The sequence below is a fragment of the Carassius gibelio genome, chromosome A23, assembly GCF_023724105.1.
Source record: "Carassius gibelio isolate Cgi1373 ecotype wild population from Czech Republic chromosome A23, carGib1.2-hapl.c, whole genome shotgun sequence".
Lineage (NCBI taxonomy): Eukaryota > Metazoa > Chordata > Actinopteri > Cypriniformes > Cyprinidae > Carassius > Carassius gibelio.
In genome coordinates, this window is record NC_068393.1 from 16,278,906 (window position 1) to 16,303,128 (window position 24,223).

General features: G+C 37.1%; 1 protein-coding gene across 3 annotated transcripts; it reads right to left on the reverse strand.

The window, feature by feature from the left end:
* Positions 1 to 236: 236 nt before the first annotated feature.
* On the reverse strand, positions 237 to 23,759 carry LOC127944642 (cyclic AMP-dependent transcription factor ATF-7). 3 transcript variants are annotated; one of them, XM_052540729.1, is made up of 12 exons: positions 23,669 to 23,759; positions 12,739 to 12,810; positions 7,105 to 7,201; positions 5,556 to 5,686; positions 5,183 to 5,347; positions 4,214 to 4,371; positions 3,871 to 3,964; positions 3,552 to 3,671; positions 2,773 to 2,922; positions 2,427 to 2,615; positions 2,167 to 2,272; positions 237 to 2,089 (listed from the first exon to the last, which is right to left on the reverse strand). In XM_052540729.1, exons 2-12 carry the CDS (start codon positions 12,784 to 12,786, stop codon positions 1,854 to 1,856), a joined length of 1,494 nt encoding a protein of 497 aa, XP_052396689.1. In that variant the 5' UTR covers positions 12,787 to 12,810; positions 23,669 to 23,759; the 3' UTR covers positions 237 to 1,853. The 3 variants fall into 3 exon arrangements, with proteins under 3 accessions (XP_052396689.1, XP_052396690.1, XP_052396688.1); XM_052540730.1 differs by lacking the exon at positions 23,669 to 23,759 and adding an exon at positions 23,401 to 23,572; XM_052540728.1 differs by lacking the exon at positions 23,669 to 23,759 and having other exon boundaries at positions 12,739 to 12,849.
* Between the last annotated feature and the right edge of the window lie 464 nt (positions 23,760 to 24,223).

Consider the following 24,223-nt stretch of genomic DNA (forward strand, 5'->3'; position numbering starts at 1 on the left):
TTATGACCTTTTTGTTCTATTTTCTACTTTTTAATCTCATAGTTATGTCATACGTTTGATGTTTTATGGCAAAGGCAATTTAATTTATATAACACTATAGTGCTATATCCTAGTCATCTCAGTCATTAAACCAGGGTTTATCTCATAATGACTTTGTATCGAATAATATTGACATTTTATGTAATAATCATTTAACCTTTTCTTTTCCTTTTATGTGGCGGAAATGGGATTCCATAAAGAATACAACAGCAGGGTTTATTTCATGAGTTATAAAAGTTAGATAATAACTAATAAAAACAGAAAAAGACAAGTCTAAGACTACTTAGAGCCTTAATAATTCATGTCCATCTTAACTCAATCTAAAGCTGAAATGAAAACATTGTGATCACAGGGAAAGGAAATGGTATAATTTAGGACAGTCAATACATAGATTTCTCAAGACTCTGGATCGGACACAATGGTCCTGATTAAAATGAATTATCCATAATGACCTCAGACAGTATGCTGTTTGCGGTTTCTGAGTTTGTTGTACACAAGAAAACAATGATAGGACCAAACAAAACGACAGTTATGAGATTCCATAGGCCAAACTGAACGCAATGTGCCAATCAATAGTTTATATATAGCGAAACGTTTGCATGCTAACAAGGCAGTCTTAGTGTATCAGTCCTTCACAAGCTGCTATTTTCATTAGACATTACTGTACACCCACACGAGAAGCACACATGCACACGTTGATTATAAACGTAGATATCAGGTTAAAAATGAGGTAAGATGAGCGAGGGTCAGATTAGGGAGGTGGCCACCTGAAAACTAAAAAACTGTTCTAAAATAGCAAAGTAGAAGAACCTACAGAACATTAAAGCATCATGTTTCTCTCAAACACACATACACACACACACACACTTACTAATACATATATATATATATATATATATATATATATATATATATATATATATATATATATATATATATATATATATATTAGGGCTGGGCAACTTAATTTTTAAAGCATTAATTGATTTTTTTTATTATCAATTAATTAATAATTATTATTTTATTATTATGAAAGTCCGTTGCTCACTGGCTCTGAATACACAGACTGACAAATCATCTGTCACAGGAGGGGATGCGCCGATCAAATTATTTAGGATAAGAATCAACATTCACAAACCACTGTGCACCGTTATTTTTTAAATGAAAAAAAAAAGTGTACAATACACTACTTTTGAATGCATTATTAGTTCTGTGCATAATGCGATTAATCTCAGACCAATAATGGATTAATCGCGATTAAAAAATTTAATCGTTGCCCAGCACTATATATATATATATATATATATATATATATATATATATATAGTATTGCATCATCACAACTTCAAGATGCAGCCTGCTTGTGTGTGTGTGTGTGTGTGTAAATTTTTATGCACACACACACATAAACAAAGTGCACAGTCACGGTTCAGGCAATGTCCTTATTGCAGCGTGTGTCTGTGGGGATACATTTAATGACAGTAAGTGCTTTGCAGTCCTACAGCCAGTGGAGGAGCAGAAGGAAGTTGAAGGAAGGAGCAGGAGTTATAGAGGATGCAAATGAGAGCATGGTTTGGAGTCCAGCCCCCGTAGTCTATGGCATAGTGAACGTCAATCTCCTTAAGTCTCTCTCTATAACAGTATGTGTCCACAGTCCCAGTTTCATTCCCAGAATGCAGCTGATCTCCAGGCCAGAGCTTGATGGCATGAGAGAGAACCAGACTGAAGAATGGGAACAGAGTGCATTCTCCTCTCACGGATCTGCCCCTCTCCTGGGATGTGGAGAGTCCCGGGCAGACAGTTAGCTGCGCTCATCATCTGCTGGATGGGTGGGACTGTGTGGCCATGATGACGTGTGCCGGTCCACCACTCTCCCCCCGCTGGCTGCCCATCCCCGCCAGCACTGACATGGCCACCGCCTCGGCCGCAGCACGGGAGCTCAGGCCATTGGGCCCTGCTGCGGATGAGGGGCTGGGGGCCAGAGAGCTGTGCTGAATGACCGGTGCCGGGGAACCCGTGGGCTCAGATCTATCTTTCATGTGTTCCTCTCCTGAGAGACATTAAAAAACAAATGAAGGATTGATCCTGCAGATGCAAGTGAAAGACCTAAACGTGAGCTCCACTCACCCAAGTAGACAGCTTTCTTCTGGCGGTTGGTGACAGGACAGTCTTTATGGGCTAACAGCAACTGTTTCAGATGTGCAACTTCATTTCGTAGATGAGACACCTCGTTCTTGTACAGATACAAATACAGGAAGAAACTGGTGTGAACATCACACTTGGACAAAAACATTTGGACCTACTACATTTCAAAGTACAATGCCAAACCATCAATGCACACTCATTCACATTTTAGAGGAGTCTGAAAATCTTTCGCACACACTAACCGACAGCGAGACATTGAAGGAGGTGAGTTCTTCAGCCTTCTTCTCCAGAGAGCTGACCCATATCTTGCGTTTCTGTCTGCAACGAGAAGCTGCTGCCCGGTTCCGCTCCAGGAAGCGCTGCCTCCTCTCATCAGGGTCGTCATCAGTTGTCCTCCGCCTGCGCCCTCCGGTGGGCTGAGCGGGTGACACCTGAACACAGCAGGGCAGAGTAAACAGGGATGTTTACTGCGCAATGCCACAGCAAAGTGAAAGATTGCTCCCTGACAAACATTAAATGTACAACAGATGTCTGAACAGATGCCTTAATGTTTGCACTCGACAATTCGAGTGTGAAAACACGCCACACCTGTGGCTGAGCAGGGGATGGGGCATCTGGATGCTGGACCAGCAGCTGGCTTTGCTCCACTCTCTGAGGGATCATCGCACTGGACCCCATCGCCACACCAAGACAACCCTGAGCCGCATACGTCTGCTGAGACAATGCTGCCTTCAGCCTCTGAGAAGAACAACAAATACACCATGGTAATGTGGCACAAGAAAGCATTCTGTCTGATTAGAAGGCAGATGTTTCAGCCGCGACATTCAATTTGATTTCTCCTTCATTTGAACTGGTGAGAGAAGTCATTTCATAAAACTGAACCGTAACTCAGAGAGAGAAGTCATGTGACGGAAAGGAAATAAACGTGTGAACTTCTGCGTTTATTTTTATGGGTCGGGACGGTCATCTAGAATTTTTTTTCTTTCTTCCTAATCTCGAGCAAGTTTATAACTCAAGAAGCCGAGAAATGTACTGCTATTTATTAATAATAAAGAAAACAAACATAGCAATGTAGCAAAATACTACTATTATAGTATTTTACAGTTAAACCACCAACAAACTACTCTATTATAAAAAAGGTGTTTTTTTGCATATCCCTGTATAACAAGTGTATTTGAAATACAGACTGTTAATTATAGAGCTGCTTAGTCTGAAAAGCCGCTGTTTGTTTGTTGTGAAAACTCTCACCCATGTGATGTGCCGGATAAAGACTTTCAACATAGGAACACTAAAGGAAAGCTATGCATCCGAGCACACTGCTAAATGATCCACAGGCTGGATCAGGAAGAAGACAGTTTTGCCCTCACCATCTTGGCCTCATTGTGGGGGTTGTAACCAGAGGGTGAAGACGAGCCGCTGCTGCTGCCCCCTAGTGGAGGGCCGGGTATTCCTGGAATGTTGGGAACCATACACAGGGGTCTCGCCAGCTACACCACAGGGACAAATGCAAAACATAGACTCCAAAGATCAGAAACCACCTTGCAGACCCCAGTTTGAAAATCAGTTTTACAGCAAAACAAAAAGTCAACTGTCACAAACTCTCCCATTCTTTTTCCTTTGGGTGGGCCATCTCTTCATACTCCATATATTTATATTCAGTACTCAAGAGATACACTTCACACTTACAGATATTACAGAGGGCATCTGCATAGGACCTGGAAGAACAGGAACTGTTTGACCATTGGGAAGCATCATCATTGGGTACGGCACTGTGGGAGACCTAAAACAGAAGTAGAGAAATTTCAAGTTTGCACAAGCAGCAACAGCAGAAAGCAATGCACAGACTTAAGTTCCTCTCTCTTCCTGTCCACTACCTGGCATAAATGAGCCAGCTTCCCACGGATTACTAAGAATTCCTACAAGACTAACTTATAGAAGCGCTGTGAGCCATATAGGAATGAGTCACAGAGAATAAGCTGACGGCCCAAAACAACGGCTCCTCAGTGATAGGCTGTGCTTGCACTCTTACCCCAGTGTGCGGTTGGATGGTGGGGTGTGTGTGATGACGGAGGTAGGGGAGGGCATGGTGGGCTGCAGGCCGTCATAACCCAGGTGCAGGGGGAGGGAGCCAGGACGCACTATGGCAGGGGTGGGAGCCGAACTGAAGGCAGGCTTCGAGGGAGAATCCTGTAAGAAAGATAATCAGCCAGCTAAGCACAAAATAATTCATAAAGCAACACTGCTTGTTTCCAAAAGAAATGTCATCCAGTCACGACTGTTTGTTTAGTGATGCAACACATCTAGTTCAGTTACTGCTAAATACGTAGTTTAGTGAATTGTACAATTATGGTCTGTACAGTGGCCAGTTGAATGCCAAATGTGTGCTAGCATACCTTTCAATTAACCATTTGATATATTTTATATTCTAAGTATTCTACAAAAAGTCTTCAGACAACTAGTGATAATGCTTAAATTGGCATTTTTTCATTTTTTTTTTATTGTATTTGAACTAATTAAATTAATTTAGGATAATTTAGTAAATGGTTTAAAACAACTATAAGAAAATATAATTTATAATCATTTTCAATTCATTATGAATTAATTATTTAACTTAACGTTTTATTAACTAACCTGTTTTATAGTTATTTACATTGTTAACACGCCAAAAGAATGTAAAAAAAAAAAAAAAAAGTACACCAAATTCATGTCTTAGTATTTAATTTGTCCTTCTTTTGCAGAACTCAAGCTCTGATTATAAACCTGGATTATCATGTTCTCCATGATTTGAGAATGATCTAAAAAGTATCTAGTGCTCCAGTAGAAATACATCTGACTGTCTGTACAAAACATTCACATGATAAACGTCAGAATCTTTAATATTCACGTACAAGTTTTAAAATCATAACATTTTAAATCAGACAGATATCCAATGTGGTTTCAGTCTTTTGGACTAGCATTGACTTTCACTCTAGCAGTCTGGTTTGCATAAAGCATGTACCTTTCCTCTGCTTAAGGGCTCTTTGCTGCTGTCTGACATACTGGACATGGAGTCAGGGCTGCTAGGTGGAGAGGAGTCCACCTCCACAGGGTCCTCCTCTTTCACCTTAACATCTGAAGGCGTCTGCAAACTCATATCAAGTGCTCCTGAATTAAGAGCAGGCAACTACATGGAAAAAAGAGAAAGATAAATGAAGAATGCGACAGACAGACAGAGAGAGAGAGAGAGACGAGACGGTGTTAAACATGAGAACTGATAGGGAACTCTGCAGTCCATAAATCTTGAGTTTCTGGCAGCAGGCATCCCGAGCTCCTCATGTTTGGAGCACGTCTGACTGTATGACTGAATCCCTCCGCCCAGTCCCATAGCTCACCGGGTTCTTGGCCCTCTTGTCCTCATCTTCCTGGGCCTTAGGGAGCTCCTGCTCGAAGGAGCTGGCCAGCTCATTGAACAAGCCCACCTCTTCACAGTTTTTCAGGAAACGAGTGGGAGTCGGCGTCTGGTCTGGAGTAGAGAGCGAGAAACTGAGAGATCTCATGGTTTCCTTATGCAAGATGGCCTCAAAGACAATATTAACGGTTCAACGCAGCTGAACGGCTGTACCAGTACAAACCAAGTCTGCTTGCGATTTAACATGATAAATCTGGTTAAATCTGGTTCAAGTCTGTTATTACATTTGTGTTTTTTTCTGAGGGTTTAATTTTACTAAAAAAAACAACAACATCACATTGTGAATTTTCCATCTTAAAATTACCAGCTTATGGGTACTTCACTCCACAGCTATAAAGTAATTATATCGAATTACTATTTGTTTTGTCAGTGCCACCGAAACAAGCAAACTAGGTTACCATTACCCACAAAAGAAGTGATAAAAAACATGGGGTCATGGACATAAATATGGGGATGGATGCTAGGGACATGCACCTACCAAAGACAAATTAGGATTTGGATTAGGATTAGTTCACTTGCAGAATAAAAATGTCCTGATAATTTACTCACCCCCGTGTCATCCAAGATGTTCATGTCTGTCTTTCTTCGGTCGCACAGAAATTAAAGTTTTTGAGGAAAACATTCAAGGATTTTTTTATTTGTTTTCGTCCTACCCTACCTTTTTGAACCGGAGAACACAGACGAAGTGTTAACCGCTTGTGACCTTTCTAACATGATTATGTAATGCATGAATTTGCGGACATACATGATGAGCAAGATGAGCATTTGTGGTTATAAAGTAAATAATGGTTTCATTTTTAGAAAATGACCGATTGATTCATTAAATAAGAGCCCTATCCCTCGGCTTGGATCACGTAGAGCCCTTTGGAGCTGCATCGAAACTGCAATTTGAATCATCAGCCCATTGGCCACCATTTAAGTGGAGAAAAATCCTGGAAGCTTGTCCTCAAAAACTTTAATTCCTTTGCGACTGAAGAAAGAAAGACATTAACATCTTGGATGACAGGAGTTAATTATCAGGACATTTTTATTCTGGAAGTGAATTAATCTTTTAATAAATCACTACAATATCTATTTTATAATATAAAAATGCATTCAATATTTATATAATTTAATTAATATATAAATCAATGTCATAATTCAATTACATCATTAAAACACACACACACACTTAATCATAACCTTTTAAATGTTTTATATTAAAAATCTAAAATATATTTTAATTCATTTTGAAAGGTAATTAAATGTACTATTATTTATAGTAAAATTAATTGTACTATTATATTATATATATATAATAATTATATAAATAATTACAATACATTTTATAAATAAATATAAAAATATTATACATATAACACACAAACACACACACACACACTGAGATGTGCATAGTTATATTTAAAAAGAATATTTTTGGCAACTGTTCACTGTGGATTCATACTGAATCATACTGTCTGCGTGTAAAGTACCTGCAATGATGACTGAGTCAGTCCTGGCGGGTCCAAACTTCAGCGTCATTTCATGTTTGTGTTTGTGGACAGCCAGGTGGTCCTCATTAGTAAACCTCTACAAAGATGAACAGATGGATTACGAGACAAATCAGACCAGAAAAAGAGAAAGGAGCATTCCAAGACCTCAGGGCAGAGACATATTTCCAGAAGAAAAAGAGGGAGTGGCATTGACAAGATTTGTCTTTGGAAATGTAGGCCAGAGAGGACTTTATAATGATCGTTTTTCACCAAGCCCATGCTCTACTCAAAGTCTCGGAGGTATAGGATGGAAGAGTGTCAATGTCAAAGATGTAGAGTAGAGCTGGATTTCAGCTTCACAGCTGACCTTTGTGCCCTTACACAGCCTCAAGGCTTACAACGATCACGTTTCTTTACGCTTCCGTTCAGAAGTGCTGCTACAGCATTACACAGTAAGCATTGAACTTCCACATTTGTCGAATAATAAAAAAAATGTTCCAACAGCTTTCATGACAATACAAAAATAAAAATACATTGTGCAAATGACAAAAGAATTAATGCTAAGGTGGAGTTCTCTGGTTTAGGACTTTGACCCAGTGCTTGAGCCAAGATGTTATGCATGCGAGACACAACAGCTCATGGGCTGAGCAAACTACACAGATGTATTCAATTAACATTTATGACAGGCAATCGCGCATTGTCCTACGTGTTTTTTTTCTTTTTACCTTTGAAACAAAACAGCTGTTAAGGTGGTAAACCTTCTGTACGTTACAGATGCACAGCCAGTGAATCATGGATATTTAAGAAACCAGTATTAAAGATGTTTTTTTGAAATATGACACATAAAATGTAGAGATGCAACGACTACAGTTTTCTTGGCCGATTCCCATTGGAGATTTTTTTTTGTAAGTGTGACCTGCCTTTAAATGTTTTTTTTGCTGATTTGTATATGCGGTTTATAATTGATAATTATAACTTTAACACCATATACGAACAAAAATCTGCCCGAAATCACCATAACATGAGATCGACCGGCCAGTCATGTGGAAAATCAGCTGACTGGTCCATTGCCAAATGATGAGTTAATTTTTGCTATATAAATATACAACAATTCTTGAAAAAAGTGTTTACATGACTTTTCATTTTCTAAGAAGCAACACTGTTTACACATTTAATTACATGTTAAACTAATAATATTACTAATAAATTATGAACAACAGTAGTAAGTACAAGATTAAACCGTAATACACTTTTGGTTGTTATTAGTTTGTTTTTGATTCACTAAAAAAAAAAATGATGGTAAGAGCCATTCTTTCATAAATGAAACTTCTTTGGATAGGCTCTTTTGTATGATTCACCAAAAAAAAAAAAAAAAAATATATATATATATATATATATATATATATATATATACTCAAAAGAGTCGATCATTTGGGTATAAGAGTACTTCGAATGTGATGTATGTTTGATTCACTCAAAAGAACTGGCTTATAAAAGTCATTCATCAAATCAGACTACATTGATAGAACTGTATAGCACTTGATTCACAAAAAAGAACCAACCAAAATTGCTTTGGATTCAGACTGGTTTGTGATGCATGTTCTTGATTCATTAAAAAGAACCAATTCAGTGTCATTGGTTCAGAAATTGGACTGTTCTGGTAAGCCCTGTATTTGTTTAATTTGTTAAAAAGAATTGGCTCATAAGAGTCATTGGGAATCAGACTACACTAGTCAAATGTCATTCAGTTCGCTTAGTTTTTTCTTTTCGATGGAGAGGTTTGCGGAAAATAACACTTTTTTTTTAAAGAAGCACCTCAACTACTGGATCCTTGTTTTTTTCCAAAACAGTTCGAGCGGACGTGGAGCCTCTAGGATTAGCTTTTCCTCTTTCTGTGTGGATTTCATGACTCAAGCCGTGCTCAATGGTCTTCACAGTCTTCTTCAGACTATTTCTGGCTGCGTGTCACGGTTACAGTTCAGCCGTGGAAACATTCAAGTGTCAGATGCGTATTTTTAGATGTGCCAGCATCACCAATACAACAACTGCATGGCCCGTAGCTTCTTCCCCCTCGACTTAAATGACAACACAAGGACAACAGCAGGGCTGAAGCAAACACAGGAACTAATTAACGCCACCAAACGAGGAGCGCAGCTAGAGTGCCTTATGTGCATGCAGTAGACTTTTTAGACTTCCTCTTTTGCAGTAATAGCTTAAGCTTGTACCTTCCTCTCAGAAAGAAGAATGTGACATGGGGAAATGCAAAAAATAGAGCTTTTCTAGTAATCAAGAATGAGAATGGATTATGTTATTTAGCAGCATAGTTTAGTATTAAACTGACCCTACTTAGATCAATATTATATGCATTTCCAAAGACCCTGTTGAAATGTTTTTCATTTCATCTCATTAATACACGTCAACATAAAGGGGAAACATAGTTCGCTGAAATAACAAGTCAAGCAATGCATAAAGTAATGCACATTATTTGTCAAATACTAAAGTATAAATACTCTGACAAAGTTCTCCCAATAGGACATGGTCATCTATACATACATTTTTGTTGGCCTAAGGTTAGTACACATGCACCTACTTGTTGAGCTGAGGTGCTCGTGCAGGCAAGACAAATGTTAAGAGCCTAGCTCACTTGTTTTCCTCATCTTCTTCACATTATTTTCAATATCTAGCAGAAAAATATACTTAATATACTGAAGAGACAGTTTATTACAGTCTTAGCTAATATTGCTCATCCCATTTGCTAATAGCTATTAGTGTACCTTAATTTACTGTAGATTTGAATGAAAAAAAGAATGAAAACCAAACCTACACTTCACTACAATTCAAAAATTTGTGCTCTATAAGATTTTTTAAAATGTTTTTGAAAGTGATCCGTTATGTTCATCAAGACAGCATTTTTTTCATAAAAAATTATAACAAGTAATATTATAAAATATTATTAGTATCTATATATCTGCTTCTTATTTTAAAATATATTAAAATGACGTTTATTCATGTAATGGCAGAGCTGAATTTTCAGCAGCCATTACTCCAGCGTCACATTATCTTTCAGAAATCATTCTAATATACTGATTTGGTGCTCAAAAATAAATAATTTCTTATTATTATCCATTTTAAAGTTGTGCTGCTAATATTTAAATAAGTAAAGCATTTGAACTGGAAATCTTTTGTAATAAATGTTATTAACCTGATAACTGTCACTCACGTTTTTGAAGATAGACTTGAATGTGCATGATCCAAACCAAAATTTTTATATTTCATGACTGAAAACATTTTGTAACATGATTTTGATGTGTCATTTACATGGTAATGCAATGTCTGATTTTAAAATGGGTTTTGAAGGATGAATTTTGAGATTTTATGTTTTCAAGTGATATATAACTTCTGGTGATTTCTAAAATGTGATAGAGAAAAAGGCAACCAGGAAATCTTTTTTTTTAAACAAAGGTCAAAGCTCCTTTTGTAATGTAGATTTCTGAGGGTGCACTCTTGTCATAAATTCATCTATTACTTTTCCTACATAATTTTTAACAACAAATATTGGTATAATATATATTTGGGAGTCTTAGACCTTTCCAACGATATATAGTTTGTCAAGATTAGATTAAATTTGATTGTAATATAGTATAGTCAACATTGGCGTCCCGTATACGGGACGGGGTGACATTTAACAGGTTAAATATCTTTACAGTGACTTTTGAACAATTCAATACTTTTGCACCGAACAAAGTTTTTTTTCACTTACTGAACCCAAATATCTGAATGGTAATGCAAGTCCTGGACTTCCTGTTGTAAAAACGAAACCATAATCTGACTAGCAAGCACTAGCTAAAGTGCTATAGATTTGGTTAAACCCAATTAGAATTTTGTTGCACAATATTTTTTTTAGAATAACACGATGATAAAGAGGAAATTAGTCTAAAATATCAGACATTATAATCAGAGTACATTAAAAAAGGATTCATTTATTCTGAAAATGGCTTTTAACAAGACTAGCAGAATCATTTTAAATCTCAGTTTCCTTCGGCGTGTTATTTTTCAATAACAGGTTGACAAAACAGAGGAGTCACGTGAAAATCTGGTTCACTGGGATGAAGCAAAACAATGTTAAACCCCTGTGGACTTCAGTATGACGCAAACAGCGTTTGCTCGTCAACAAAAGAACAATACCTCCTCCACTAGCGTAAACCCTCACTCCCCTCGTGAAGCTGAACACCGGTGTTAATCGAGCCAGACAGATGTGCACAACCTGATCTCCAGTTCAACCATTATACTTACAGGAACGGAGGAGTCTTAAAACTGCCTTATTTTCACCCCAGGACAAGATATGAATTAAGATATTCAACTTAGAAACCAAGATGCTTCAATGTACACTTCTATTCAACAGTTTGGGGTCAGTAAGATTTCTGAAGGATCGCGTGACACTGAAGACTGGAGTAATGTTGCTGAAACTTCAGCTTGCCATCACAAGACTAAAGAATGAAAAAGAACTATGGCATCTCTCCTCAAAATCCAGTACAAGTTGAAAAAGTATGTCCACTTTAATATAAGCTCGAACCTTAAGTATTAGCAATAGTAATAGAGATGTCAAATATCAAAACAGATTTCTCCTGCTCAAAGTCTGGCTCGGTCAGAGCAAGAACCATTAAACAGTCAAGGTCCCTTTGCCTTCTGAGAAAGAAACATCTGCAAACAACTAGTATAAATTATTCATCAAGTTCATGTTGTTCCTCTTAATTCGCAAGATTATGCCGCCAACGGTACGGTTAAATGATCATTGTTGCACTCGGTATTGGAGAGGCAATGTCTCACTGGTAAATTGCTTCATTCTGATCCACGCTACTTTACTCATGCCGTTTTACGTAACTGCGAGCATAACATTCAGATCAAAACCACAAAACGAACATCACAGTCTCACTGAGTAGGATGGGTCTCGATCACTTCCTCTTTCGGTTTTCAATGCCTTCAAAGCAGCACATGCCTCCAAAGCCACATTGTTTTTCAGATTTTACACTTTTCTCGTATTAAATTTATGCATTTAGCAGACGCTTTTATCCAAAGCGACTTAGATTGCATTCAATTATTTATACATATATTTTATTTATAGATTCTAAATATTTTTCCAACAAAAATGTATTTACAAATTTAATCAAGGCATACATTCTCTATAAACAGTTTTATTGCCTTACACAATTTGGCTTGTTAGGTACTTTTGTTCCCGTCTGCAAGTTAATTGGAAGTGCACTTATTGGCATCAATAACCTCCTCAAAGCGTCTGCATGGACTTTGACTCAAACCAGACAAGTGTAGATTATAACTGAGCTGCGATTACTCACTGGCCAAGTTTGTGAGTGAGTCAGACAGTGCAACAGACGTTAGCGCAGTTTCACAAGTGCGCTATCAGCTTCATCAGTGTGGCCCTGGGCTGCAGTGTGACAAAAACAACACGTTTTCAGAGCGGTGCAGCTGGCGCTCCGCCCCCTCCACACACACGCCAGGCAGACGTCTTGCAACAGTGCAGCCGAGAGGTCGATCACTCTTCAATAACCAGAGAATGGCCTATGAACCAGAAACGAACACCCACACCTGAAACCCAAGACAAAGTGAAAGCGAACTTACCTGCCCACAGCCAGGAGCACTGCACACAAAAGGCTTGTCGTCCCCCATCTTTGCAAAGGCTTTGCAGTAGAACTGTGGAAGAGAAGACGAGAACATTACCAGGGTTTTTCTAGAGGTGCAAGCCAGAAAAAGTTCTACAGTCTTTCCGAGGGATGATTCAGCCTGGATCCTTGCTCATGCATGTTAGTATAGAGACAGACTACAAGTTTCCTCGGTGATACTTCCTTCACACTGGGGGCATCTGCCAGACCAATGATACGTGGAGTTCGGAACTTGCTCAAAGCAAAGTCTTTTTAGCCCCTCCCCTACTTTCCATCGTAGTCCTCCTGACACCATCTCCACAAAGCTCTTCTGCGGCGACGACTCTTGTGCCACTCTACACCTTTGTCTGCAGTCATTCTCTGAACTCCTCCACCCGATTCTAAGGCTCAAATATCAGCAAACCGCACTCCCAGACACTCATCGCTTTTCACAGGAACTCAAGACATCTACACAGACATCAAGAGGCTGTGCTGGAACCGTGTTGCCAGACGCCGGGACCCAATTTATCTCGGAGATAAGATCGATTGATTGCTTTCATCCAATTCAAGAGGGTGCAATGAGTGTAAGTGTCATCAATGAGGAACGGACAATGCAATAATGCTAATTCTGAAGAGACATGTCTGGAATGAGCCGCTCTGATCCAGGGGAATGGCATGCGTGTGTATTGGCTTGTCATAGACACTCCCTCTTTTCCTGTTAACCAAACCACTGCAGTTATTCCAGACAAACTGCCAGCACCTCCCATACAAACACACATGTTTGTCATTACTCTGAAATCAAATGAATGCTAAACTAAACAAAAGCTTCCCTGGACTCTGATGGATCCATGATATGGTCAAAAATGGCTGGGCGGCTAAAACTTACACAGGGTTTCCACAAATTCCGATCAATTACTTTTCAATGACTTTTCCAGCTGTTAATGATTACCAGGCCTTAAAGTCAGCATGACATGAAAATCCATTCTTTTCTTTTTTAAAAACTAAATCCTAAGACTTTTCTCTGGTGATGTTTGAAGGCCTTCTCCCAAAACAAATAAGTAAATAAAATAGTCAAATAATACTTTATTTTAATTTTTCAATAACCCATTCTACTAGTTTAAATCACAACAATATTTTAAGAAGCATACATTTACAAAGAGCAATTGAATCATTTAAATTTAAATCCACCAACATAATATATTGCAATAAACAGCAATATTTACCTATACAATGCCGCATATTTACTAAAAATGCAACAGGGTGGTTTTAAATCAATTCACAGTTTGAGGGCATTTACATAAAGGTATCATAAAATTTGTCAAATGTCAAATTTCTTTGGACTTATTGGTCAAATAAAGGGCATTAAAGATCATAATGGTGCATAGTTTTAACAGAAGAAATATATTATAATAATCAATATATTGCCCAGCTCTAGTTTCAAATCTGTTCATGTATGACACGCATATGTTCAGTATCCATTATACACGTGTTTTATATTTAGCGGTGGTGGAATTTGTCAACAGTCTTCACAGCAGTTCAGTTTTCTGCCAAAAATAATAAGCTTGAAGCCAAAAATTTTAAATGCAAGTAAAAACATTTTGCTCAACAAAACAACAGTAAATATATAATAATAAATATATATATATATATATATATATATATATATATATATATGCTCGATTCTATTTTAAATCAAAAATGTAATAAAAAAAGTATTGAGTATGAATTAAAACTTTAAATACATTCAAAATCATACTGCACAAAACTGAAATATCAGCCGATTTTTGGCATTTTTTTAATTAACCGACATCTGCCGACTATGCTTAAAATTGGGTCAACTTATAGGCAGGCGTACCGGCGGGCAGCTAAGCATTGTTGCTGAACTCCCTCTGAGGCTGCGTGAGAGATGGAGCAGCTCACACTCTGCAGCAGAGGCTTGTTAACACACAGCTTTAACTAATGGCAGGGTACTAATGGATCATATTCATAAGTGCAACATGTTATTTGCATGTAAAATTAGAAACACGTTCAATTCAGATGAAACTTCTGGGCTGATTATAACGTGCACGTTTACTTTCCTCATGAAATGTGTGTGTAGGTCTGACAATATCCTCCACAATGTCATCGCTCGTGGCCAGCGCACTCTTAAGCAGTTAGGAGCAGCAGGCTGTGTAATAGGTGTGAAATCTCTTATTTTTTAAATATTTTATTATTAAGTTATTTATGACGGCTTGCAAATATATCAAAAGTGAACGCCACAAATAGGCAAAAGGATTATATTTTGTTGAATAAAATGAGTTTCAAAATTAAAATGCAGCGGCTGTTTTTATATGACTGTATCTTTGAAAAGAACTCACTGTCTTCAGAAAAGCTTTGATGTCATTTTAATTTTGTCTACCAGGTAATATTTGGTCTTTATTCAATTAATCTATTTCTTCCAAGCAACATCCTTTTTATTCCTGTTTCTGTAAAAGTATGAAGTATCATACAGCTCCGGGTATCCACATACAGGGAGAATGACTTTGTCCTCCATTGTTGTTTCGGATTTTCCCTCTGCTCGCCAAGTCATAATCACGTCACTACTAGAGCATGCTCCTGATTGGTTAATGCAGTGCCAAAGTTCCGATTTTCCATCAAAACGCTTGAAACGCTCAATTCGCACTGCATCTATCGCACAAATCCATCTTTCGCGCCAACTCATTCGCGCAAATCATGCCGCAGGATGTCTATCCGCATCTTTGCATTGACTTAACATGTAAATCACTCGCGCTTAACGCTTCATTGGGGTCTGGTGTGAACGCACCATAACAGTGGCCAGGTGGATTTAATATACACAATGATTTATTTGCATACTAATTGGGTTTATGTACATAGCTACAAATATAATTGTAGAACACTGTCATTTTAAAGTTTTAAATCATTTATATATATATATATATATATATATATATATATATATTATTATATATTTACTGTTGTTTTGTTGTTGTTGTAATATCTGCAATATCATGCACATTAAGCATTGGGCTCTGAGAAATGCAATTTCGTTGTGTTGTACACTTTTTGTATTTATTTGAACTTTGAAAATAATTTGAATATATAGTTTTAACATAGCAACAATATAAAAGTAAATCTGTGAGTAGGTGGCGGCAAGTTACTTACTATCTTTAGAGTGAATCATTAAGACATTAATTCAAACTCTTGATTCATTCAGTGAGGAATAGAGTGAATCATTCACTTGACTGATACATTCAAATCCAAAACTTCATTCAATATGAAAGGCTGCTGTGTAGTGCTCGTAGAAGACACCGTTCTGCTGTAGCTTTGTTTGAACTCTTCATCGAAATATAGAAAATAGGTACAATATTGTGTTTAAAACAGAAAATTTACTTCTTGTTATATTGATTTTATACTACAGTTCAATAAACATTTGCAATGGTGCTGATATTCAGGAAAACAACACTCTTCCTCGTGTGATATTGCTCAACTGTATGTCATTTTATAATCTCAGACGAACACAAAATGTGATAAATCTTACAAAACCAACTACCTTATCAATGACACACTGTACATGAAAGACAAAGATGGAAATCTGTTTACAAAAACAATACATGACAGAAAAGTAACAATTACAAGAGACAAGAATAATTAACATACAGTGATCCAAACAATTGTGCCTAACACATATTATTCTTATTATTCTCTCCTAACAGTAACAATAACAAGACTTATCAGTCAGGTACAGGCTTGTCAGACACATTTAACAGTGTCTTCACAAGGCCGGTGTATATAGTTGCTGCTGCCTTTCGTAATGTGACCATAAGTGAATAAATATAGGAGAATATAATGGCGACGGATTGCTAGGATGGCTCATTTTTTTGGTTACAGATCGCCAGTGACAGGCAGACACATATAACAGTGTACTGTATGGAAAAGATTTTACCCCAGCTGACATAGTGAACACTGAGCATCAGCAGCTAATGAGGCGCATTGGAGTGACATCAGCTCCCCTCTTCCACTGATTAGCTAGAGGAGCTGTCAATATAGAACTAGTGGACCAATGAGAATGCTTAAGCACACTCTGATTTCTCTTCACTGCAACATTTGGAAAAGCAAGCGCAGAAGATGGAAACAAGAGTGGAGGGAAAAACAGCATAAGCATATAAAAAATACAAAATATGAGCAGAAATTGTCTGAGCACAAAAAAAAACAGAAATATAACCAAGGGAAGCATGATTTTGTGTGCCAGTCGGATAATTTTCCTTTAATATTTTCAGTTTTGTGCAATATCATTTTGAATGCGTTTAAAGTTTTGATTTATGCTTATTCTTTTTTTTAAAAGGCATTATTAAATTTTTCATTTATGCTTATCCCTTTTTGATCCGTGACCATTGTTTGCTATTCTAAAAACGTAAACTTTAAATTTTGTCAAAATATTTTATATTTTACTTTGGTGTCATGCTTAGTTTTTCATCCATGACTGCAATATTTGATGGAAAATCGATCCCATAGTTCACCTCAATCTACACACTTTAAAACCCACACCATGCATGGAGAGGCTGGGAATTTTGGAAAAAGTAACACGTTCATTAAATTTAAATGGAAGGAAGTTTCATTAAACTTTCAACATGCCCCACCAGCTCTGAATGACGTCTGGTGAGTTACACAAAACCACCAACGCAAACAAAAGGTGAAGAAAAAACCAAACATCTTCCTTGACTATAACAGCAGGGATTTAAATGGATAAAGATTCTACATGTAATCTGTAAAAATGTAAAAAGCCATTTAGAATGACATGTCAGCAGGCTGAGACGCTGCTAAATTAAGTAACATTAGTGCTGTAAAGTTTCCAGCTAACAAAAGCAACTGCTCTCAAAGTGCCAATGGAGAAGAAATGCAGGCTACAAAAATGTACATATTTAAAAAAAACTAAATTATTCAGTGGACTGTCTGAACAAATAGTCAACTAATCAATGTGTAATGAGGCGGGTTTCAGCTGCAGTCATATGGGCATGCTATTTTTAGGGGGCCTTCACAAAAAAAAAAAAAAACTTTATTACTTCAAATTACTGCATTAAAATACGAGTAGACACCGAGCACAAAAGAACAAAACAGAATGCAGTGGCCTCAAACAGGTTTTTTTAAAGGTTAACAGGACTACTCTTAACTTCATGCCACCTTAAAACACAAACAACACTTGTGGGAGGACACTCAAAAAATACTGCAAGATGTGACACAGTGGCTGAAGACAAATTTAAACTAAAGTTTTAGTGTGCAAGCTGTCAACACGCTAAATAAGGCACCACCAATTAAGATAAAAAAAAAATCTATTTAATTAATTAAATTAAACAATTATACAATAAAAAAATTCTAACTTTAAAACAAATTAAAATATTAAATAAAATAAAAAAAAATACAATTAAGATAGAATCCTGCAATCCTAAATAGGACAATTTAGAAACAGAATTTAATTCAACACTAATCTAATGTCTATATATCCTTATGTCAATTGTGTTCAAGTGTCTTGGATGGAAGGACATGCGGTTATAAGCTGAAATCAGCAACCACTGCCAAGAGCCTTGTTCTGTTTTCCATAAAGAAAATAACTGCATCTTGTTTCCCCCCGAAAACCCTTCCCATTACAGCCGAGATCAAAGTGGAGTACAAGCTAAGCAGCTTGATTCCTTGCAGACCTCACACGCTCTACAAGTGAGCCAACAGCTTGGTGCCAGAACTTTCAATCTGGTTGCAATACACACAGACAGTTTGGTCAGAGAAATGCACGGAGAGAGCATATACAAATGAGTACCACCCATTCATTATCCCCTTGGTGAAGTGTCCGCATCTCAGTAGGCCTCAAACTAAGGGAGCACACTTATGGAGGAGTCTGAAGTTTACCATGGCACAATAAATCAACCGAACAGAGAACCGGCCACCAGGATCGTCAACTGACCATCCAAAACAAAAATAAGAGCCTTGATGGATTATTTACAAACACATTCTGAAGTAATCTAAGACCACTAAGATTAAGATAAAGTTTGCAAAATAAAAGCATAGGAAGCATGTGTAATTAAAGTCTGTCTAAGAATGTTTGTACTTTATTTCCAACAAATCCTTTGTCTTCTCAAACATCTCAAAAGAGTCTCTGCATTATAACCAACTAAGTGGACCTAAAAAGATGAAAAACAAAATTGTGATGCACTGAATTTTTAGCAACCAAAGCATAATAATTTCTGGTTTTGGCTGAAATTGTTTTGGAGGGCCAAAGTTGTTGACAAAACAGTGATGTTTAATTAGCGTTATGCAATTACATGCTTTAATTGTATCAACAATTATTTAGTGCACCCAACATGTTTAAACTAGCATGGATGCACTTCACAATAAGCAAATTAGATGCTAAAGTAGCAATATGTAAAAACTGTTATGCTTAAATGTTGAGAAGCGACTCATTGCCGAAGAACATAACTACAAAGGCACTCAAAAAAATTGTGTAGGACTTAACTTTGAAACAATTTTCACTCAGATATTGCTAGTAAATTTCAAAAATAATAAAAAAAAAAAAGGTAATTTACACTCTGAAGTAGAAAGACTGAAAATAGTAATTTATTGTAAAACTTACTCCAATAATCTTTGTTTTATTAACAACTTCAAAAAACTGTTTTACAGTGTTGTTTGTCACCTGAGAACATGAAACCCTAAACCATATACCAACTTCAATTACCCAGTTTCCCAAAATCAATTACCCAAACGTAATTTTTGGTCTTCTACATGAGAATCCCAAAACTCTGCATGAGTGCTAGCTGCTCTGCCACGGCTCTGACAACATCCACCATCTTTGATAGCACTACTGAAGATAAACTGAACAGCTGGGTTTGTCTATCATCAATTATTTAAACAGGAAGACAGCTGGCCGAACTGCTTGAGTTTTTTTTTTACAATGTAATGGATTCAAGGTTCCCACACCTTCTGACCAATGGATTTCAATAACTTTTGCATTTACATTTGCATCGAATCATCAAGAGGACACTTTCATCCCAAATTACTAACAAATGAGGAATCATAGTAGATGAAACAGGATCTAACATTAGCAGTTCTGAGTAAAAAACAACTGTTTAATATGTAAAATTTGATTTTAATAGACTGTATGTATATATATATATATATATATATATATATATATATATATATACATATATATATATATATATACATATATATATGTATATATATTTATATGAGCTATGAAACATCTGAAAGAATTATATTCACTATAGAAAATTCCAAGACATTTTAAAATGTCATCAACTTCCCAGACTTTTCAAATTCATATTTCCACATTTTTTCAATGACTGTGGGAAAATTTGTATTTATTTTTTTTAATGCCCGTTCCTCAGGATTAACTGGGTCTTAGTGGTCCGACATGGGGACAAGCAGCATCCTGCTGTTCAATTGGATTTCTCCTATTGAGCAGGTGGACGGTGTAGCAAGGTCCGGCTATAATCTGCCTCAGGCGTGCACTGTTTGATGCTGTCTGCTAGGAAACTGACAAAACAAACTGTATTAATAGCGCCAGCTGAAGCCAAGAATGAGGAATCTGGAGAGTGAGCTGCCAGAGAGTAAGGGAGACCCCACAAAAAGGGAGCGATGGAAAAGGGTGGGTGGGGGTTGAGTGCAGAGAATGGAACGAATGCTTTCGGAGAGTGTTCGGTAACTCGCAGGTAAAGGCCAAGGGTCCTACGGATGGATTTGGGGATGGGAGATCTATGGTGTGGGGTGTGTTTAATGGTTGAATTGGATTTATGTAACCTTAGTGAACCTGAGCTCTGGAAAATGGAACAAATGAAACTTTAGATCCATGTCTGGATGACTGGAGTGTGCCTGCTGCTAAATCCATGGTGAGGAAATACACAATGTAGCCCAATGCAGCTCCCTTGGCCTGTATTCTGCTAGAAACAATGTAGACCCGAAGTCCCCCTCTGTAAACCCATAATCCTCATCAGATCAGTTTTTACTGCGGCTGCAACAATGTTGGACATGCTACAAGTCAACAAAACAGCAACAGTGTGTCTTCTCTCCTGCATGCATAAATAGATCAAATGTCCACGATATAATTTTGTTGGCAATATAATATTATGCAACACTGATTCAAAACTGTCTCATTTGCATCATTACTCAAAAAGTCATTTAAAAGTCCTGTAGTAAAACCATATATAGCTAAATATGCAGGTATATAGTTAATAGTTATATAATTAGTATAGTAAAACTTTTATTCAGCAAGGACGCAATGAAGTGGTCAAACATGACAGTAAAGACATTTATGATGTTACAAGTGATTTACATTTCAAATAATCCTGTTCTTTTGAACTTTCTAGTCAGCAAGGAATCTAAAGACTGGAGTAATGGCTGCTGAAAATTCAGCTTTACCATCACAGAAACAAATTAATTTTTTTTAGTAAATTAAACAGTTATTTTGAATTGTAATAATATTTACAATATTACTTATTTCACTGGGGTTCTTTTTCATCAAATTAATCTAGATTTCTTTCAAAAACAGATTTTTTGCAGAGCCAAAACTTTTGAACAACAACAATGTATATAACTTAAAATAAATGTTGTGGTCCTGTATTATAAAACAGTGTGAAAAAAACATCTCTTCATTATTACTATCCAGATTGTTCACCATATTTTACTTCTTGCATTAAAGCACAGTGTATGGTCAAAATGATGGTTCCTATGATTTGACTGCAAAAACTTAAGCAATTTCAGAGCTAATAATCATCAAGATTATATTAAAAAGTTGGGGGGAAAAATCTAGATGTACTGCTGTCAGCATGGCAATGTACTAAAAAAAGAGCAGCTAATTACATATAATAGACATACCAATTCAATTTTGACATATTCTGCTGGTTCTCTAACATTACAGCACCATGAAGGCATGCGAATATCATATTTTAATGATCCCTAAATCTGAGCGATCCATCAAGCCAGGAGTGCTTGCCAAAATCTGATGAAAACAGCCACCCACATTGTCCATTCATTATTTCTATGCAGTATCTGCCTCAATCTTTGCGAGCTCTCTCACAGTACTTCATGAGCAGCGCAGACCAAATATTACATAACTTTAAAAGAGCACAGTTGCCCGGAATCAACTCAAGCACAGCTGGCAGTTTACCCTTATTGTCTGTTTTATTTGTGCAGTCTGTTATTTGGTCTGCTGGATATTTGAAACAGTGTTATTTGGTCTGCTCAATTACTCTATTGTCACATCCGGGCAACTATCATCATATGCTGTCAATTATTATATCCTGTATACAACCGTTGCCAGGACAACTAACATAATCATAACATAATCTTTCATTCTCAGTTCTGACTTTTAATGGTTAGCATGGTTCAACAAATGACCTGGCATTCACAAACAGCGCCCATTTCATCATATGAAGATATGAAGTTCCTTCCTGTAAAACGTCTTCACTTAACACATTGTGAATCTGCCTGATAGCAGAGGTGAAAGTAACAAGGCTCCGAGCTGTCATTAATCAAGCTGCTAGGAGGCAATTACTGTAACAGCTGCAAAAAAAAATCCCTAATTAGTGCACAAGCGAATATGTCTGCTGAGAGGATGATGTATTATATGGAGACGTACAGTCATTCCAAAGAGTAACATTACTGGAATTCAACAAGTGCCATGAGAAGATGACCTAGATCTACAATTACCATCCTCAGACATACAGCTGGTGTTTACAGGCACTCTCGGATGAAATCAAGTTGATTGTTGTCAGTGGTTTTAGGATGCCCATTTTCACACTAAATTATGCGCATTATAAGCAAAGATTATCTTTTTTTTCAGCTTTATTTGATCTGAATTATCTTGGCAAACTGATCAACAGCAGGTGCTTTATATAACATATTTATATGGCCAACAAACACGACATCATCATTAAAGATTGTATATTTAAACTGCAAGCAAATTTTATGATTTATAATTTTGACATTTGTGTGGGGTTGACCTCTTAGAAACATCTTCCTTAATATAACAGTAATTACTGCAAAGCACCTTTTATAAACCTGTTAAAAAAGTTTTTATGGAAATGTGTACTAATAACACAAGGCACGATTGCCGAATTTGTTTTAAATACAGTTTTGGGACACTTAAATGTGCAGTTTCTACCTTATTTGTTGGATTGCTGCAATACACCAAAAAAAAAATTACGTTCATTTCTAGTGGCCTCGCCGAAAATAAACGTTGCTAACTATTTAGCAAACCCATGCTAGCTTGGTGTCCTGCGAACATGCCAACTTTAAAGCCAGCCCTTTCCCGCATGTGCCCGCCCTACCAGTGTTCTGATTCGTCACATGAGCGTCAATCACGAAAATCGAGCTGCTGTTAGGCTACAATAAACGTCAATCACGATTATTAGTTGCGTCTCATTGGCGCACGGAAATCCCACTCAAAAATGGGTTTAAAGCATACAGGCCGCTCAATCCCCCCCTCCCCCTCCCGCTAGAAACAAAACTATGCAAAGAGCACTTTGAAGAAAACAAACTGACCGTGATATCGATTTTTTCATTTTACATAAGCAAATAAACGTATATACTGACACAACATTAAAATCTCTATAGTATATTGTAATATGGCACATACACAAGATAATACATGACGCTAGGAACAGTTTTCTGTGCCTAGGATTTTCTTCTCTCGCTTGTCAAGGGCTCTGAGCGAGCCGCGGTTACGCGCAGACTTCGGCTGGTAACCCACTGCCAATCTGACAGCCTCACAGTCTCCTCATAAAAGTTACTCTTGATCACAGACAAACCTTGTTAACGGATATAAAAACAATTGGACACTGTTTCAAATTAAGACAATCATCGATTCCACATTTTTGACAAAGGAAGAATGTTTAAAAACTTACCACAGCGCCCCTATCCCACTCACTCTCTCTCTTTCTCTCACGTTCTCTCTCTACTCCTGGAATCTGACACGCCCCTCCCGATGAAGTATCGCGAGATTTTGGCTTCATACTACCCCGGTCCCTCAAAGCTCACCTGTGGTGTTCAATATACACACAGTTGATCTTTTTTTTCCTGATTCTTTCTGATTAAGAAACTGTAGTTCATTTATTTTATGACTGTAATAATGTTATAACATTTTGGCACGAACTTTGAATGTTGCGATGGATGTGAATGTAAATCATATTCTTACTCTAAAATAGAATATTTTTAATTGTGAAATTTTTGCAATATTAACGCCGGACTTTTTAAAGAAGTTTTTTTTTCAGTCTTCCATGTTTACAATCTTGATCAGTAAAATACAGATTTTGCTGTGCATTAACTCATGTAAAGCGATGATGAAACTGAAGATGATGGCTTTGAAAGCAGAAGGAGGATGGTTGCAGAGGGCCTTTATTCCGTCCTGCTGTAGTTTCCTTCCTGACCGATTTACATTCTCTTAAAGAGGACATCCTGTG